This window comes from Zalophus californianus, chromosome 12 (assembly GCF_009762305.2).
Source record: "Zalophus californianus isolate mZalCal1 chromosome 12, mZalCal1.pri.v2, whole genome shotgun sequence".
NCBI lineage: Eukaryota > Metazoa > Chordata > Mammalia > Carnivora > Otariidae > Zalophus > Zalophus californianus.
The window spans coordinates 62,515,199-62,536,188 of NC_045606.1; the positions used below are offsets into that span (position 1 = coordinate 62,515,199).

Here is a 20,990-nt window from a genome sequence, read left to right on the forward strand (position 1 = left end):
CCTTCCTGTCAACAGTGTGCAAGGATTCCAGTGTCTCTACATCCTTACCAACATTTGTTGTTTTTTAGTTTTTTGATAGTAGCCATCCTAATAGGTGTGAGGTGGTATCTCCTGGTTTTGATTTGCATTTCCCTAATGGTTAGTAATGTTGAGCACCTTTTCATGTGCTTGTTGGTCATTTGTATGTCTTCCTTGAAGAAATGTCTGTTAAAGTCCTTTGCCCATTTTAATCAGATTTTTGGGGGTGTTTTTTTTTACTTGTTGAGTTGTAGGTTTCAAACTTTGTTATTGCAGTTCATAATGAAAAGTATTTTACATTGCAACCCAGGGCACACATAAATATATGTATCTGAAACAAAAGTCTCCCAAAATAGTACTTAGCCTAGCTACATGTAGTGGCATTTATGATCTTATAACTTTATCTAATGTGGCAGATCACAGGTATACTCTTTTGATATGATTTGATGAAATAAGGATGTCCTTTAATGCAACACTTGGTTTCTCTGTACTTGGAAAGCACTCCTTAAGTAAGATCATCTATAAGGAAAGCATAGACAATTGTGGGTGCTATATATTCTGCAAATAGCACTTCAGTGTCACTAAATGATTTAATTGTTTAAAAAAAAAACTCACCTAAGCAAATCTTTGCTTGTTTTTTCTTGTCTTTTTTTTTTTTTAAAGGATTTTATTTTATTTATTTGACAGAGAGACAGAGAGGAAACACAAGCAGGGGGAGTGGGAGAGGGAGAAGCGGGCTTCCCACAGAGCAGAGAGCCCAATGCGGGGCTCGATCCCAGGACCCTGGGACCATGACCTGAGCCGAAGGCAGATGCTTAATGACTGAGCCACCCAAGCACCCCTTTGCTTGTTTTTTTCAACTAACTTAATGATTACCAAGTGTTGCTTTTAAACATCTAATCCTGTTTCTGATTTTTTTCCTCAAGTTTTATTCTGAAAAAATGTCAAACCTACAGAAAAGTTGATAGAATACTATAATGAACTTTTAAACACTTGATCTGTATTGACGATTAACATTTTGCCACTTTTGCATTATGTTGCTTTATATATGTTCATTTCCCCCCTCCGAATCCTAATAATTTTAAAATCATGGTATTTTACCCCTAAACTTTAGGATATATTTTTTTCCTTTCTTTAAAGATTTTATTTATTTATTTGAGAGAGAGAGAGAGACTAGAACAAGTGAGGACAAGCAGGCTCCCCGGAGAGGCAGGCTCTGCGCTGAGCAGGGAGTCTGACATGGGGTTCCAATCCCAGGACCCTGGGATCAAGACCTGAGCCAAAGGCAGATACTTAACCAACTGAGCCACCCAGGCGCCCCAGGATGTATTTCTTAAGAATAAGAGTATATTCCCATGTAACCAAAATACCATTTTCACATTCAAGAAATGCAGTCCATTTTCACGTTTCCTCGGGTGTTATAATAATGTCCTATAAACTGGTTGTTTCGTTCACTCTGGGGACCAAGGATCATGTATTGCCTTATAGTTCTCTTTAATCCTTTAATCTCAAACTGCTCTACCACCTTGCTCTTTTTTTGGTTTCTTTTTGTTTTTCATGGCATTGGCTTTTTTTTTTTTTTTTTTAAAGAATACAAACAAGTTATAAGATTAGATTTGTCCGATTATTTTCTTTTGGCTAGTTTCAGATTAAACTTTTTTGGCAAGAGTACTATACAGGTGTGTCCTTCTCCGAGTTATCATACCAGGAGGTCCATAACTGTCTGTAGTATTATTGGTGATGTGAAATTTGATCATTTGATTAAAGTGGTAGTCCCCAGATTTCTTCATAATGAGGTACTTGTGTTTCTCTTCGCAACTAATAGCTAATCTATGGGATGATATATTTGAAGCTATGTGAATATCCTGTTGTCCAGCAACCTTTCATAGTAGTTTTAGCTTCCATTGGTAATTTTTAACAGAATCATGGTAGATGCTTAGTGATTTCTTTGATTCTTTCATTAGTGCTATATTAGCTGTTATTCTTCTGTAAAGAAGTGGTTTTCCTTCTCTATATCTCCCCCGCTTTTTTTATTTTGTAGACTCATGGATTTTCTAATTTAATTTTGATTTAATCCATTTCAGGTTCTCTTTTATATTTCTCCAGTGAATAAATTGGTGGGTGCCCTGATGACTGTGTTATCCCTTTTTCCAGGTAAGAGGTTAACAGTATGTACTCATTCTTTCATTTAACTTGTACTGGAACTTTGAATGATAAAAAATTTTAAGGATAAACTTGCTACAGATAACATTTCTATTTTAACATGGTTTTCTTTTGGCTTTGGGTTTCTCTGTTTTGTATGATATTTTTCTTTTTTTTAATTAAAACGTGTGCAAGCATAACTTACTAAAATTTTTATAGGAGAGTTCTAGTTAGAATGGAATATGAAACTTTTATCTTTTCCCACCTTATTGTAAGCCAAGCTGTTCTCCAATATTGTATGTTGTAGGCATGATTGAACATGGTCTCAGTGACTGTTCTCAGTACAGACCCCGAAAGAGTATGTCTGAAGATGCTGGGCTTCACGAAAACAATCCCCCTGCAGATGATTTTATTTCTGTGTCTGCTCCCGACATTTCAAATACCAACTCAGGAACTGTTAAGAAAATCATGACAGGAAACCATGGAGGAGATGCTGGCATCAACACTGAAGAACCATTGCTCCAAGTAGATGATGACAGCAGCAAAGGACAGGAACCTAATGAAACCAGTCAATATTTGAAACCTCCTTCTCGCCCATCTCCAGAGTCTTCAGAAAGTGACTGGGAGACCTTGGATCCTAGCGTCTTAGAGGACCCCACCTTGAAAGAAAGGGAACAGGTGGGGTCAGAACAGACAAACTCTTTTCCAAAGGAGTCTGTGCCCTCAGACAGTCCTCCGATTACTGTACAACCTCAAGCTAATACGGGCCAGGTGGTCCTGATACCAGGGCTAATTTCCGGTTTGGAAGAAGACCAATATGGCATGCCCCTGGCCATCTTCACAAAGGTAAAGTTTAGTGTTTGCTATTTTTTTTTCAAAGATTTCTTTGTTAGTGCACATACAAATGGGGAGAGGGGCAGAGAGAGAGAATCTCGAGCAGACTCTCCACCGAGCCAGGACCCCAGTGTGGGGCTCGATCTCACAACCCTGAGATCATGACCTGAGCCAAAATCAAGAATTGGATGCTTAACCAACTGAGCACCCAGATGCCCCTAGTGTTCCTTATTGAGACCCTTAAAGAATCTGACCATCCTTTTATTTATTTATTTATTTTAAGATTTATTTATTTTTCTGAGAGAGAGAGTAGGTGGAGGGGCAGAGGGAAATAATCTTCAAGTAGACTCCCCATTGAGCGTGGAGCCCGACATGGGGCTCAATCTCACGACCCATGAGATCATGGCCTGAGCTGAAACCAAGAGTTGGACGCTCTACTGACTGAGCCACACAGGTGCCCCCTGACAACCCTTTTAGAATTTAACTTGGCAATGTTGAACACATTTTCAGGTCTGAAAATTTTCCTTGAAAACTATAAAATACATAATGTATAGTGCTATGGTTATCTGTGACCTTAGTGTCACATATGCCAGGTACCATACTAAATTCTATATTCTTATATCCATGATCTTGCAGTCTACCATGAAAGACAGATACATCTTTCTGGTAACTAGAGCACAGTTTTATGGTTTTCTCTAAATACTGTCCTTTGTGCATGAAGTAAGACTTTATGTGGAAAAGAAAGATGGGTAGGGTTGATTGGAACATGTATTTCTTTCTCTATGATAAATTCTTCCTGGGTTTATCCAGCTTTACAAATAAGTATTTGCCCCAAGTCAGTATTGATGAATAGTTAACGGAGAATGCTTTGTTCATTTTGTGGCCTGCTGGGAGATTCTGAAATTATCTTAATTTGTTTTATGATTGAACTAATGCACAGTTTCTTAAAACTGGGATTTAGAAACCTAGGGAGAAAACTAAGGACTCTCAAACTGCTGCTTATGGTTAGTAGCCACCAGTTACAGGTTTTCTGAACTCACATGTGGGTGTTAGGACTACCTGTACTTGTTGAAGCTTTACCCACCCACCCTCCAATTTTTATCATGTGGAGCTATTAGGAGGGTGATTAACTTGGGAGGGATTTTATTTTTGTCTGTGAGGTTGCTAAATTAAACAAAGCAATGTAAACATTTTGGTGGCTGCCTATAAACCATGTTTGGCAGAATATTCTATTTGTGTGCATTATACCACTACTGAATGTATGATGGACTTACCACCATCATTATGGTAAATAAAATGTTTTTCTTTTTGGTTTTGTGTTTTATTATGTACTGATTAAAATCTAATTTGTTATTCAATCACAGTTGTAAATACAAGTGCTGATTCTTTTTTGTCATTAACTTTGGAGTATGAAATATTCCTTTTTTAATTGAAATATAGTTGACACAGTATTCTTAAAAGTGAATTGTCTTTAGGCTTTTTTTTTTTCGCTTGAAGATCATAAAGGACTTAATACAGAAGAAATTAGGTTAGCCAAACAGCTTAAAAGTAATTTTAAAAATAGAAGCTAGGGGGTGCCTGGAGAATATTGTTGAAGGTAGGATATTGAGCCTTGGAGAGAATAAGCTGACTGGTCCCCTGATTCAGTGTATGAATAAATAGAAACAAATTTATACATCATAAAACATTTAAGTCTAGAAGAGATGCTCCAGCTCTCCAGCTTTTCCAGTCTTCTCTCTGGTACGTGAAATTACTGGAGGATGATGCCTTTCATGTCAGTTTTAGAATGAGCCTTACTGAGAGTGCTGTAGATACCAGATGCTAAAATATGCTGGAACCTATCCTGAGAGCTTATTTAGGAAGTGTAGGGAAGAAACTGGGGTGCAGTCGGGAGAGGAAATGGGACTAGAGGCAACTTTCGGGTACAGTGCCCATAAGGTGAAGGGAAGGAACTAAGGGAACCAAAGGAGGAGGAGGAAAATTAGAAAACTCTCCTATGTGGTATGTGTGCTCTGCTGGGCTGTACCACTTTAGAACCAGAGAAGTGTTGGAGAATGTGGGAAATGGAAAAAAGCAAAAGAGGAAGTTGGGGTAGCTATTTTCAGATGTGGAAGAGTCCTGAAGGCTTTTCTTAGGTCTTTCCCTGATTTTAAATCTTCCTGCCTTACTACTGAAAGAGTCCTGGAATTGGCCACACACTGGAGCAAAGCAGTTACAGCAGGACCAGCCAGAAGGCCTAGAGCCCTGGGAGTTAAGGTTCCCACTTGTTTTAATCTCATGAATCTGTTTCTGCCTCCTTTCTTCCAGTTAGGCAATATTTATTATTTGGTAAAAATTAGTTGGATCTTACTATAAATGAAACTCTGATGAGAAGTCACTTCAGTTGAAGTAACTCTTAACTGAATAAAAGGATTTTTATTTTTAGTATCTGAGGGATAGGGAAGATGATTTTAGGCAGACACTAAAAAAATTATTTTTGAATTTTTTACTTTTTTTTTTTAAAGATTAGCTTCTTAGTTTTGGTGTTTTGGTTTTTGTTTTTAAAGATTTTACTTAGCAAGAGTGCGAGTGGGAGGGGGTGGGTGAGGAGCAGAAGGGGGAGGGAGGGGGAAAGAATCTCAGGCAGACCCTGCACTTAGTGTGGGGCCCCACGTGGGTCTCGATCCCATGACCCTGAGAGTATGACTTGAGCCGAAACCAAGAGTCAGATGCTCAACCAACTGAGTCACTGAGGTGCCCCAGTTTTTTTTTGTTTTGTTTTTGTTTTTTGGTTTCTTTTTTAATTACATATATCTGATACCTTTGGTGTTTTAAATAAATGTCTCCATAAGAAGATCACTTAATTTAGAAATCTTAATTTCAGTTTGTAACTTTTTTAGTAAAACAATAAAGTTATCAAAAAATTAAAAATATATGTAGTTAGAAACCAGAATTTTTGATCTGCCACATTTATTAATCTTTTAAGTATTGCTTCTGAGTTTATATTTGGTTTGCTTGCTTGCAGCTTGTCATTTTCTTTCTTTTTTCTTTTTTTTTTTTTTAAGATTTTATTTATTTATTTGACAGAGAGGGAGAGAGACAGCAAGAGAGGGAACACCAGCAGGGGTAGTGGGAGAGGGAGAAGCAGGCTCCCCGCCGAGCAGGAAGCCGGATGTGGGGCTTGATCCCAGGACCCTGGGACCATGACCTGAGCCGAAGGCAGACGCTTAACAACTGAGCCACCCAGGCCCTTCCCCCCCCCCTTTTTTTTTTAAAGATTTTATTTATTTTTTTGACAGAGGGAGAGAGACAGCGAGAGAGGGAACACAAGCAGGGGGAGTGGGAGAGGGAGAAGCAGGCTCCCCGCAGCCCGGCAGCTTGTATTTTCAAATTTAGGTTATCAAAGCTACCTTGATTGGCTAGCCAAAAAATTATGGATGTATGTTTATGAATCTTATTTAAGTGGAACCACAAATTTTTTTTCTCTTGACATAGTTTTTAGTTTCATTCATGTTTTTGCATAATACTGTATATTATTGTTCTATATAGTTTTCCATTTTCAGCTGTTGTGCAGCTTATCAATTGTGTGGATGGACATCTGCACTGTTGCTAGTTTCTGGCTATACAAATAATGCTGCTATGAAATTCTTTTTCAGGAGTCTTGCTAGACACATGCCAGAGTTTCTATAGCATTTGGTACCTAAAAGCAGGAATACTGGATCATGTGGAATGGGTGCTTTCAACTTAACTAGAATTCCCAGTTTACTGATGTGGTTCTGACAATTTCCACCATTCCCACAACAGGGTATGAGTTCCCAACTGCTCAGCATTCTCACCAACACTTGATATCAGACTTCTTAATACTTAGCCAATTTGATAATATCTTGTGGCTCTTGGTTTGCATTTTTTCAGTAATTGTTGAGATTGAACAGCTTTCCATATTCTTGTTAACCATTTGGATTCCCCTTTGTGTATTTGTTCAAAACTTCTGGATTGTCCTCCTTGTCACTGATTTGTGGGACTTCATATATTCTAAATACTTTTTCTGTTTTATCATTTTTTACTTTATGGTTAGTGCCTTGGAGGTCATATTTAAGCAGTCCCCCCTACCTTGAGGTCCTAGGTTATCTTTTAAAGCTATTTAGTTTTGACTTTCACAGTTTGGTTTTTATTAACTAGAATTAATCTCTGTGTATGTTTGAGGAAGGAGTCTTTCTGGACTCTTTCTTGTTGTTTCATTGATATTGTAGATTTGTATATTTGTCCATCCTGGGGCAGTTCCCCCCTGTATGTATATCCTATCAGGCAGAAAAAAGGCTTTGCCTCTTGTTAACTGATCTTTAAGCATTTCTTAGCCCTTTTCATTTCCACATCATTTTAGGATCAATTTAAGTTCTCACACAGGTTGAGATTTTGATAGGGATTACCTTTAAACCCCAGATAAATTGTGGAGAGAAGGGACATCCCTATAACAGGGAGGCTTCCATTTCATGAACATGTTTATCATCCCTGACCGGAGGAGAGATGAGAAAATGGCATCCAGTCCTGATCACACTGTAACCCTTTCCAAGGCACAAGAGAGAAGGCACATTGTGCTTTTGCAGCTCTTTAGCAGATTAGCTCATGACAGATTTGCTAGATTTACCAAGCTGAGGTGTGGGATTTTTGTTTTTTAGTTGCAGTTAAAAAAATGTGTGTGGGGGGGGGTGTATAAAATTTACCCTGTTTATCATTTTTTTTTTAAAGGGGGGAAGGGGCAGAGGGAGAAGGAGGGAGAGGGGGAGAGAGAATCTTAAGCAGGCTCCACGCCCAGTGAATTAGCCAGACACAGAGCTCCCATCTCGTGACCCTGAGTTCATGACCTGAACCAAAAGCAAGAGTCAGCCATTTAACTCACTGAGCCACCCAGACGCCCCACCCTGTTTACCATTTTTAAGGCATACAGTTTAGTAGTGTTAAGTTACATTCACATTGGTGTGCTGTAGATCCGAAGTTTCTCATCTTGAACTGAAACTCTATAACCATTAAACAATAACTACCCATTCCCCCTACCCCTGGACACCACCCTTTCTGTTTCTGTGAATTTAACAACTCTAAACACCTTTTTAAGTGGAATCATACATTATTAATCTTTTTGTGACTGGCCTGTTTAACTTAACATAATGTTCTCAAGGTTCATCCATGCTGTAACATACGTCATTTCCCTCCTTTTCAAGGCTGAATAATATTCTGGTGTATGTATATATCACACTTTGTTTATCCATTCATCTGTCAATGACATTTGGGTTGCTTCCACGCTTTGGCTATTGTGAATGCTGCTGCTTTGAACATGGGTGTGCAAATACTGTTTCAGGCGTTTTTTGGGTTTTTGTTTTGTTTTGTTTTGTTTTGTTTTACTATTACATACTACAGCTCCAAATATGGAAATTACCCTAGAAAAGTGAAAAGTCAGAAGTGGGCTTGGGTATGGAGGCTGTTTTATGTGAAAGGACCCGGGCTCTTGCTGCTACCATACAATAAGGAACTTTAAAAAATTTAGGAAAAATAGCTCATCATTAAAAGTATGACACAGGACTTCTGGGTGGCTGAGTCGGTTGGGTGTCTGCCTTTGACTCAGGTCATGATCCTGCTGTCCTGGGATCAAGCTCCACATTGGGTTCCCTGCTCAGCGGGGAGTCCACTTCTCCCTCTCCCCTCCCCCTCCCCCTGGCTCATGCTCTCTCTCTCTCTCTCTCTCTCTCTCTCTCTCTCTCACTCAAATGAATAAATAAAAATCTTTAAAATATATATACACTACAATTTAAAAAAAATAACTGACATAATTTTAAGGCCATTTTGAACTCTTAATTTTATAAATATGTAATACTTTTGGGGTGCCTGGATGGCTCAGTCGTTAAGCATCTGCCTTGGGCTCAGGTCATGATCCCAGGGTCCTGGGATTGAGTGCCACATCGGGCTCCCTGCTCAGCGGGAAGCCTGCTTCTCCCACTCCCCCTGCTTGTGTTCCCTCTCTTGCTGTCTCTCTGTATCAAATAAATAAATAAAATCTTTAAAAATATATATATATGTAATACTTTCACATGGCTCAGTATTCAAAAGATTCTAAAGCATCTATAAAAAAAGTCTCCCTCTTATTCCATCCCCTGCTACTCAGGTGCCCTCTCCTCCAGTGGAAACCAGCATTATCAGTGTCTTCTGTTTCTCTCTGGGGGTATCTTATACATATACAAATGTGTAGATATTTTCCCCCTCCTTTTATACACAAATGGTAGCAGACTATTCCCCACTTTTTTTTTTTTTAAGATATTTATTTATTTGCCAGAGAGAAAGCGCAAGCAGGGGGAAGGGGCAGAGGGAGAAGCAGGCTCCCCGCTGAGCAAGGAGCTAGATGCGGGACTCGATCCCAGAACCCTGGGATCATGACCCAAGCTGAAGGCAGGCGCTTAACCCACTGAGCCACCCAGGCATCCCTCCCTACTTTTATACCCCTTATTCTTTCTTACCAAATATTCCTTGGAAGTTAATTTCATCACTATTGCTGCTGGATGTTCCATTGTACAGATGAGCAATTTATTCAGTTCCCCACTCATGAATAGTTAGAATTCCAATCTTTTGCTATAATAAACAATGCAATAAATAACTCTTTACAAATTTCACACATGAGCATGTGTACCTGGATAAATTATAAGAAGTAGAATGCTAGTCAAAGAGCATATGTATAGTTTTTTAAGAAATGTAATTTTTTATATTTTTAAAAAGTGTTGATTTTTAAAAACATACTTAGTTTTTGTGCTGTTATAACATATAAAGAACATTCAATATTATTATATGTTTAGAAATAGGTACCTGGGGGGCAAGGGGAGTCTATTGTTTTTTTTTTATTATTTTTAAGATTTTATTTATTAGAGAATGAGAGAGAGCACAAGAGGGAAGAGGGTCAGAGGGAGAAGCAGACTCCCTGCCGAGCAGGGAGCCCGATGTGGAGCTCGATCCTGGAACTCCAGGATCATGACCTGAGCCGAAGGCAGTCGCTTAACCAACTGAGCCACCCAGGCACCCGGGGAGTCTATTGTTTTTCAATACATAGCTCACAAAGTAAAGCATGAACCCTGAGCCTTAAAGCAGCTGAGTGATGCTGAATGAAGAGCGCGGGGGTCCTTTCAGTCTTTAGTCCCAAGAGGGGCGTGGGTTGAGAAGCACTGTACTGAGTATCTCTAATGCATAGACACGGGTTTATTTTTTTTTTATGATTTTATTTATTTATTTGACAGAGCACAAGTAGGCATAGCGGCAGGCAGAGGGAGAAGCAGGCTCCCCACCAAGCACAGAGCCTGATGCGGGGCTCCATCCCAGGACCCCGGGATCATGACCTGAGCTGAAGGCAGACGCTTAATCGACTGAGCCACCCAGGCGCCCCGACACGGGTTTATTTTTGCTGCCTCTATTGGCTAGCGTTTTATTGAACAGAGAAAGATACTGTCAAGGAAAAGAATAAAACCAGGTTACTGGACCTGTCTTCCAACTTTTGGAAGTCTTCTCTCCCATATTAAGTATTTAACAACCACCTGTTAGGTACAACGCATGTTCTTGGATACAGTGAAGAACATGAAGTAGCAAAAGGGATGTCTCCTACACTCACAGAGATTTGTCTCGTGATATAAATAACACATCATCCAGAGAACGTTATCTAGTTAAGTGGTTTGTTTTTTTCTTAAGTGATAAGAAGTAAAAAAATAAAATTGTCACAGGACTTGAGATTGAAAACAAGGTCAGGGGTTCAACAAGTGTGCCCTGCTGGCTGCATATACAAGTTGTACCACCTATTGGAAATCTGTCGTGATTTAGAATCTTCCAACAGAAGTGCCATATCCTCCTTCATTGCATCTTTGAAGTGTTAACACCTTTATTCGTGGGAAATATGCTGCTTTTTGTACACTTAATTGCCTGCTGTGGTTTGGCAATTCAACTATAATTTTCAGGGTAGTATTTTCAAATACAGTTCAAATAGAAGATAAATATACAGCTATTGCTAGTCTTTTTTTTTTTTTGCCTTAAACATTTAATAGCAAATGTCTTGAAATATTTTTGTATGATTTTTAGCAATAGGGCAATAAGACAAATGCCATTCAGTGCTTTGCTATTCTCATAACAGTATGCTGGTGGTTATGTGTTTTCAGATTTTTCTGAAAGAACTAACAGCTTTCTACTAAATAGGATACTATTTCATGGGCTTAAAACATCACTTCCCAAATGAAAAACTCCAGTTCCTTAGTTACTGTGGAAGCTTTTAAGCTGAACTGAGAACAAAATGATGAAGTCAGACAATTTTCATGTTAGACCACCACTCGTGGATAAGGGGAGCAATTAACTGGCCTCAGTGCAATCAAGACCTGAGGTTCCCCTGGAATAGTACTGTAGTGAGTCAGAGATGGTATAGCAGTGGGCAGGGTTCGGAAGTTTCCTTTCCTCCTTAGCTCTCTAGGCTTGGAGAGAGAGGTGGCTGTCCTGTTACTTTTCTGATGTCGTCTCTCTTACGATTCTTAGGGATATCTCTGTTTGCCTTATATGGCGTTGCAGCAGCATCATCTTCTCTCTGACGTCACCGTCCGTGGATTCGTTGCTGGGGCTACTAATATCCTATTCCGCCAGCAGAAGCACCTCAGTGATGCCATTGTGGAGGTGGGCTTATGTATGAGCACGTGTCCTTGACACTTCTGGTCCCTGTTTTTCTTTTTTAACTGGAATTCTGACAGCATAGGAATAACACTAATAAAGGTAAAAAGTGCTGTACCAGGCATTCTTTGCACCTTAGGTATATTAACTGACCTAATTCTAACAGCCTGTAAGATAGGCTTGTTGCTCTTCATATCTTACACGTGTGGAAGCTAAGGAGCAGAGAGATTAAACGGCTAGTAAGTGGGTGAGCCAGGTTGCAAGCCAGTCTGGTCCTACTACAATCTCATAATTAAAACGTGTTTATTGTTTAAATATTTTCAATACTTCTAGCCTATTTAATATGTTCCTGATATCAGGAGCAAGGAGCTACAGATAAATATTTGACATCAATATACAAAAAATTTAAATCGTATTTAGTTTTACAATTGAAGTAATTAAAAAAAGAAAAAAAAGGAAATTTCACCCACCCTAGGTTTTTATAGTTTCTAATCAAAAGTACCAAAACATGATTTGTGGGAAAATGTTTATACTATCATAAATGAAAAATCTGGGATCCCAATTTTGAGGAATTAAAATAGGTCCATACCTTCCAAGGCAAAGCATACAGATGGAGGGACCACAGAGTTGCCTCAACATTACTGGTTATGTTCTACTTTTAAAGTTGATGGTTGGTGGGTTCATAGGTATGTGTATATTACTTCAAAATTAACCTGTAGGTTACATAGCTCTCTTTGTATATCAAATATTACATAATAAGATATTCCAAGGTACCTGTGTACTCAAGAAGTTTTAGGAATTATAGTTACTAATTGTATTTATTTCTGGTTGTGTGACAAAGGTGACTTTTACTATACCTTTCTGTTTTCCAAGATATTTACAAGTCAACAGTTACTTTTATAATTCAAAATAAAATATTTATGCATATATTTTCTAAAAACAAAATGAGGATTTTTTGAATAGATATAGAAAAAAACTTCAGTGTAAAAACCTCTTTCTTAGCCTCACTTTTTGAGAATGCTGTTATTCATATTTTTTATTTCCAGCTTCAGCTTCCCAGTAGTTACTCTTTAAAATATGGCATGGATGTCCGCGTGAATGCCCAGACTCTGACTTGTACCTGGGTACCCTCTAGGTAGAAGAAGCTCTGATCCAGATCCATGATCCAGAACTCAGGAAGCTGCTTAACCCAACCACTGCAGACCTCAGGTTCGCAGATTACCTAGTGAGGCACGTGACGGAGAACCGGGATGATGTCTTCTTGGATGGCACAGGCTGGGAGGGAGGTGACGAATGGATCCGAGCCCAGTTTGCAGTCTACGTCCACGCGCTGCTGGCTGCCACACTGCAGTTAGGTAAGGAGCATGGCTGCTTTTTCCTTTTGTAATCTTTATGAGGTTTTGAATTGCATAAGAAAGACATTTTCATTATAAAATTATGTTACTCCCTCATACAGAGATAACTGCTCTTAGCATTTTGAGTATTTGATATCCTTCCAGACCTTTTTCTATGTATGTTTTGGATTTTAGTTTTGTGGTATTTGTGGTGATCCTTTTACAAAAATGGATCCCATTTCAAATGTTTTTTGAAACTTATGTTTCTATTATAAAGAAAAACTTATCGAGACTGTGAATGCAGGTCACTTTTACATGGCTGCTTAGTGTTCCCAAGGACCATGTGGAAGGAAGGATGTGTCAGTATCTGGGGGCTATTTGTAAACATTGCTTACATGTTTTTAAGATATGTAAAGGGAGAAAAGAAATATGAAAGCAGTCACTGGAATTCCGAGTGATTAAACCTTCAAGTTTTCCATTCTAAGAAATCCTATTCCTATTAAATGGTTAAAATAGAGCAGGTAAAGATAGACTCATTCCTGTATTAAAACCATTTCATTCCCCCGTAGGGAAGGAAATCTATAAAAAGAGAAAATGAAGCTTTACAGTGAGCTTTTGCATGTGGTTGTCTACCACCGTGGGCATGTAGCAAATACTTAGTAGGTTGTTGTAGTTGTTAAAAGTGAGCTTTTGTTTTTCCTTTTTTTTTTTTTTCAACTATCTCTACCACTGTTTGGGGGAACTATTAAAAATGTGGTGAAATACACATAACCTAAAATTTACCATCTTAGCTGTTTATAAGTACGTAGTTTCCCAGTAGCAGTAAGTGCACTCACACTGTCCTGTCAGTACAGCCCCCTCCCAGGTTAGTTCTTCATGAAGTGTGCATGTCATTTGTAAAGGAAAGCTCTGGAGCAAATCCTTATTTGTTAATGGGATATTTTTAAATATCTCGCCTCTTCTACAGATGTAACAGCTGAGACACCAAGATTAAGTGTGTAGTTCAAAATCATTCAATAATCTAGGAAGAAAACCCCAGTCTCCACCAGTCATGTTAGCTTCATGAGTAATTTACTTTTTTTAAACGTATTTGCCTAGGTAGCTGTAAATGCTGAATAATAATAGTGACTAGCCTTTTTTTTTTTTTGGAACATATGTACAGTGACCTGTTTTGTTTTGAGCACTTTATTTCTTTTTTTTTTCTTTTTTTATTGTTATGTTAATCACCATATATTACATAATTTGTTTTGGTGTAGTGTTCCATGATTCATTGTTCATAATTGAGCACTTTATTTCTAACTCATTTCATCTTCACAAGAATTCTGGAGGTAGAGACCATGTCCTCTTCATTTTACAGGAGAGGCAGTGAGGCACAGAAAGGTTAAATAGCTTGCTCATCCCTCTGGTCGAGGATGAGCTGTGATTCAAATTTAGGTAGTCTGGCTTAGGCCCATGCTGCTGTTCCAAAGGAGATTCAGCCTAGGGAACTGTTTGAGGAATACATTCTTAAGAGAATTTCCTTATGTTGCACTTAGAGTCATGTGTATTCTCTTCCTTTCCCAGCAACAAAAGTCCTGTTTCACCTTCAAAGCAGGCAACTTATGATAAGTATATGAAGCAAAAGCCATTTTGTATCTGTTCTCCAAACCTTTTCTATTCTTCCAAGCAGAAGTGTTCTGCATTAAAGCTTCCCCATGATAATGAAAAAGCCGAAAAGTTTTCAACATTAAATACGAAAATTCCTTTGTTATTTAAGTATTTTGATGGTGAAATGCATGGAGATTAAAGAGTGAGTTTCATCAAATAGTGAGTTAAAGTCCTAAGAAGAAAAAACAGTGACTAAAAGAACCAGTTCATGTATTCATTCTGATTTTTTTCATAGAAATACATTTGTGAAAAGCTAGAAAGTGCTGTAATTGCCTACTCCATATGTATATACATCAATACATTTACTCCCTGCACAGTCTACAGTTTTTGCTTAATAAGTAATACTATGCCTCCTGACCTTGGTAAGGAGAACGTGGAAATATTTTGGAATTGTAAGGAACCTTAGAATATATCTGGCTCAACCCTCTTATTTTCTGGTTAGGAAAATGAAGTTCTGAGTGATTGACTTGCCAAAGGCCACATAGCTTCTTAACAGGATTTCTGGAACTAGACCCAAGTTTCCTGATATCTGGTAGGCTGTCTCCCCCAAAAAGCATGGGTGATAAAGCCATTCCTTGGTTTTGGTTTTTTGGTTATGAATCTTTATATCCCTGACTGGCTACAGTCCAGCTCAACTTTCAAATATTTACTTGACAGATAATGAAAAGATATTATCGGACTATGGGACAACCTTTGTTACAGCATGGAAGAATACTCACAACTACAGGGTGTGGAACAGCAACAAGCATCCGGCACTTGCAGAAATAAATCCAAAGTAAGCACATCCTCTGAGGATTGATAGTACATAACATGGTTGATTTACAGGTATGCCCCAATATAAAGAAGATCGTATCTGAACTTTGATGACAACGCGAATATCTCCAAAAATCTCCTTAAGTAGATTATAAAATCCCAAATACAGAGAAGCAGCTGAAAACTGCTTCCCTGTTCTTACTTCTTACACAAAAAGCTCAAGACATTTTTGGAAGGATTAACGTTTCTCCCAGCTCTTGGCATAATTCAGAAGAGGAAGTCTGGTACATGGCAATGCTCGGTACATGATAGTTCTCTCCCTTTCCCTGGATCTGTACTTTAGCAGAATGGTCAAACAAGATAGAAACCTTGAAGAAAATACCACTGGCTGAGACTGAGAGGTTATTTTAAAACATGAAGTGTGAAAAAACTAAAGTTGATATTTGAACTCCTAGATGTGTGGTCAAACCTAGTTTCCAGCTCAGATTCTAAAATCCAACAAAATTTAATACCTGTCACAATACTGAATGTTGACAGACTTTATCCATGTAAGCATAAAAGACATTTAAACATGTTGTGAAGTGGGGCCATTATGAAGCAATGCTGTCTTGTTTGAATGGAACAGAGTAGAATCTAAGGAGAGCTCTCCATTGATAGAATGTGTACATAGTACCCTTCCCCTTCTTCGCGGTTTCAGTTCCTCGGGGTCAGCCGCAGTCCTGAAGCAAATGACGCTTTTTGTGACGCGTCATCAGAAGGTCGGTAGTAACCTAACACTACATCACAGTACTTAACGTGCTTCACCTCCCTTCATCTCATCACTAGGCATTTTACCATCCCACATCATCACAAGAGGAGGAAGGGTGAGTACAGTGCAGTAAGATATTTCAGAGACAGAGAAAGACTACATTCACACATTCACATAACTTTTATTACAGTGTATTGCTATAATTGTTGTATTTTATCATTAGTTACTGTTTTTAATCTCATGCTGTCCCTAATTTATAAATTAAACTTTATTGTAGGTATGTGTATATATAGGAAAAAACATAGTATATTATATAGAGTTCGATACTGTCTGTGGTTTTAGGCATCCATTGGGGGTCTCAGAATGTGTCCTCCACAGATAAGGGAACTACTGTACATCCTAGGGACTTCTTTTCTAAATTAAATGATTAAAATGATTTTTTTTAATGATACAAGTATACACTGAATGTTTTCATTTGTGTTTTAAACTTCTTGGTGAGAGTCAGACAAAAACCAGCTTTGTACTAACTACTGTATTATTTGGGAGCTGGGGTTAACTGGCTAGACTGGGGATGTGATTTAAGTGGTACTATAAAGAATATTCTCTCTCTCTCTACACACACACACACACACACACACACACACAATCCAGATATTTATGTCATGGGAACTTGGGGAAGCATCTGCAAGGATGAAGTATAGCAGGGTTTTAAAGAACATGTCTGTTAAACTTTATATCATCTCTTAAGAAAAATGACTAGGTTCAGCAACAATTTTGGTGAATTTAATCATCACACTGGACTATAGCAGAAACCTCTATTTGGCATTTGAATGTGGTAAAAACATAGAGAATTAAAAGACAAAAATATCTTAATAGTATTAAATGAAAGAGCTAAGAGTTCAAAGTATTCTCCCTCACTAACCACAAGGTCTGTGTTTTAAAGAGTGATGAAGGAAAACAGATGTGAGTTTGTTTGCCTGGTGGCCCTCACTGTGATGGGGGCTGAGGGGAGTGAGGGCCCACCTCAGCCATCCTCAGAATGGCCTACAAGGCCATCCAGTCTCTTCCCCCAGTGTTCTGTACTGATAAGCTGGTCAGATCTTCCCCCAACTGTTCTGTACTGATAACCTGGTCAGATCTTCCCCCCACTGTTCTGTACTGATAACCTGGTCAGATCTTTCTCCCACTGTTCTGTACTGATAACCTGGTCAGATCTTCCCCCCACTGTTCTGTACTGATAACCTGGTCAGATCTTCATCCAGTCTCTGCCTCTGTGGTGGTGCCTTTAACTTGAACCAGCTCTATAGATTTTAATGCAGGTTCATAAGAGGCTTAGCTGGAATGGATTATAAAGGGTTGTAAAACGGTACTTTTAAAAATGTGTAAATAAATTGGGGTTATTTAGATTCAAGAGAAAGCTGAAGAAAGACTTGATATATATAGGTAGGGAAATTATGCAGATATAATAACAGTTTTTCATTATTTTCACCAAATTAAAAACAAGAAATGATAGTCTTCAGTTGTTATCAGGGGATATAACTTAGACATATTCCAGACTCAGATCTGAGATCTATGAAACCCTTTCTCTAGCTCCAAAAGAGGAGAAAAGGCAGTCCTCTAACTTCCCTTAGTAAACAGCAGGTATGCTTCATCCTTTAAACAGGGCGTTCCCAGGAATATAAAGAATGATTAAGTACTCTCAGTTCGGGCGCCTGGGTGGCTCAGTTGGTTGGGCACCTGCCTTCTGCTCAGGTCATGATTCTGGAGCCCCAGGATTGAGTCCCGCATCGGGCTCCCTGCTCAGTGTGGAGTCTGCTTCTCCCTCTGACCCTACCCCCTCTCGTGCACTCTCTCTCTCTCTCTCTCTCTCTCTCTCACTCACTCTCACTCTCGAATAAATCTTTAAAAATAAAAAAGTACTCTCAGTTCTTTCAACCTGTGATTCAGGAATCCAGAAAAAGTAATTACATATGCTTAATATGGCCAGTAAGGAAATTTGTTGTCTTTTGAAAAGCCACAAATAGCATTTTGATGTTTTAATAAGTAGCTATACATTTCATTAGGGTCACTTTTTTTTAAGATTTTATTTATTTATTTGAAAGAGAGACAGTGAGAGAGGGAACACAAGCAGGGAGAGTGGCAGAGGGAGAAGCAGGCTTCCCGCTGAGCTGGGAGCCTGATGCAGGGCTCGATCCCAGGACCCTGGGATCATGACCTGAGCTGAAGGCAGACGTTTAACCCACTGAGCCACCCAGGTGCCCCTAGGGTCACTTTTTTTGTTAGACACTGAGAGAGACCTCTCAGGGTGTAATAAGAATGTGAATATTTATTGACTCCTTTTATGGTACAACTTTGGTCAAGTTGCCTGATTTTATGTGTGTATGTGTGTGTATATATATATACATGCGTGCACACATACACTTCTTCCCTTTTGTACATTTTTAAGACCTGCATTTTGAGTTGCTTTTCAAAAAGAAAATACAGATTTTACTGATGTACACAAATCTTCAGATGACCAGTTGCATGCATTTATAAGATGGCCAGAATCAAAGTACAGTCCATGGCCGTGGCCTAAGGTAGTGACTAATCCTGACTATCCTGGGGAGCTTTTTAAAAACATTGATGCTTCAGCCCAGCCCCAGACCAAATAAATCAGAACATGAGTGTAGCATCAACATAAACCTCTTTCTCACCCCCCACTCCAAGAAAAAAAAAAAAAACACACCTATTTCACAAGGGAGGAAATAAGCTCAAAGAGGCTCCCAAGACTATAAGTAAAGATCTGTGCTCAAAGCCACTTTGCCTGCTGTCATGTGCGGAACACCTCCACCTAGCTGAGTCACCCCACAAGGTTTACTGATACTTCTTGTGACAGCATTGTTTTGCAGCTTTATTGGTAAAATACTCATAGTCTAACAGTCAGAAACTTTGTTTTACAGTCATCCTTTTCAAGGCCAGTACTCCGTGTCAGACATGAAGTTAAGATTCTCACAGTGAGTAGAGAAAAAACTAGGAAAATTTTTATGTCTGAGCTTATGGCATGTGTTTCATTGCTAATTAGGAATTGTTTGTCTCCACTTGATAGACTTGTGCTTCAAATAGTAACCAAATATGTGCATGACATTCTCCAGCTCAGCAGTGTGTATGTTTCAGAGTAAAAACACTGCTGTTTCATAGAGAATGGTGTGAACTAATAACAGAATTTGCCATTTTTATTCTGGTGGAGTAACTTTAGCAAATCATAACTGTAGGGAGAATTAACCATGCATCCTTATGGACTTTTTTTGGTTCATCTGCATGTTATTTTAGTATTTTCTGAAAGTTTACATGCTTAAGGTTACTAAATTAATTGATGCATGACAAATAATTTAGCCTCTTTTCTCAGTAACTCTATTTTGGGGGTGGTTCTAAGGTGTGGTATGTGTGAATTTTTGTAATGTACTTAAAACTTCTTTGCTTTACTCAGTTCTGTTCAAAACAGTGAACGTGGCAAAAAAATTGGAAACGTCATGGTCACAACCAGCCGAAATGTTGTACAAACAGGAAAAGCTGTTGGTAAGACATGCCTTTAGCCAGAAACAGATTAGAATCATAACACATCTCTTCTCTGTACTCAGTGTGTCATTGATAAAATCATAAAGTTGTAGAGACCTGTGTGTCATATAATAATACAAGATGGTTGAATATAAAGGTTTTTTCATCTTATTCATGAAAATTCTTATGACATCAGATAATATCAAAGTTCAGCAAATTTTGCCACACCTGATGGAGAGAGACCAATTTTCTAATGTGTTCACTGTTCTAAGGATTCAGCATTTCCTGAGCTGCCTGCAGTTTTTTATAAGTAGTAAAGCACCATAATAAAGTAGGCATTAGGAGTGCTGTCTTCTAAGGTATTATCATAAAATAAAGGAAATCAGTGAAACCAACAGGTCATTTTTTAAAAGATTAACAATATCAGTAAAACCTTTATAGGCTAATAAGAAAAGATACAAATTACCAGTATCGGGAATGGAAGAGGGGACATCACTATAGATCTTAGAGAAATTAAAAGTATTACAGGGAATATTGTGAATAACTTTATGCCAGTTTTTTGACAATTTAGATGAAATATGCAAGTTCTCTGAAAGACTCAAATTGCCAAAACTGATGCAAAATTTAAATAGCCCTATATCTATTAAATAAATTGAATTAAAAATCATGCCACAGGTTTTTAATCTAAGCCAAGATGTCTTCACCTACGAATTTTATCAAATATTTAAGGAATAATACCAATTTTATACAAACTCTTTCAGAAAGTAGTGGATGAGTTGTAACCCTCCCCAGTTCTTTTACTTATTTATTATTGTTATTATTTTTAATCAGAGTGAGCACAACCACGGGCAGTGGCAGGCAGAGGGAGAAGCAGGCTCCCCTCTGAGCAAGGAGCCAATGCAGGACTTGATCCCAGACCTTAGGATCATGACCTGAGCCAAAGGCAGACACTTACCTGGCTAGTCACCCAGGTGTCCCTCCCCAATTCTTTTAATGTGGCCAGTATTACCCTGAGAACCGAAGCCAGAAATGGTATCATGCTGTTGTATACAGTCTTCTGCACTTAGCTTTTTTCAGTTAAAATACTTTGAAGTTGGGGCACCTGGGTGGCTCAGGTCATGATCCTAGGGTCCTGGGATTGAGCCTCACATCGGGCTCCCTGCTAAGTGGGGAGCCTGCTTCTCCCTCTCCCACACCCCCTGCTTGTGTTCCCTCTCTCACTGTGTCTCTCTCTGTCAAATAAATAAAGGCTTTGAAAAAAGAATACTTCAAAGTGTGTTCCATATCAATTCTAAAAAAAAATCTCGTTCCTTTTCTATATTTTTAAC

General features: G+C 38.6%; 1 protein-coding gene across 2 annotated transcripts in view; it reads left to right on the top strand.

The window, feature by feature from the left end:
- The window catches only part of AVL9 (AVL9 cell migration associated), a 65,196-nt gene that overhangs the window by 38,387 nt on the left and 5,819 nt on the right, over positions 1 to 20,990 (top strand). For both annotated transcript variants that reach the window (XM_027573352.2, XM_027573353.2), the window contains 7 exons: positions 2,103 to 2,172; positions 2,468 to 3,006; positions 11,518 to 11,652; positions 12,782 to 13,001; positions 15,285 to 15,402; positions 19,068 to 19,121; positions 19,595 to 19,683. In XM_027573352.2, the coding sequence (XP_027429153.1) occupies positions 2,103 to 2,172; positions 2,468 to 3,006; positions 11,518 to 11,652; positions 12,782 to 13,001; positions 15,285 to 15,402; positions 19,068 to 19,121; positions 19,595 to 19,683 (1,225 nt within the window). The remainder of the gene's footprint in view (positions 1 to 2,102; positions 2,173 to 2,467; positions 3,007 to 11,517; positions 11,653 to 12,781; positions 13,002 to 15,284; positions 15,403 to 19,067; positions 19,122 to 19,594; positions 19,684 to 20,990) is intronic.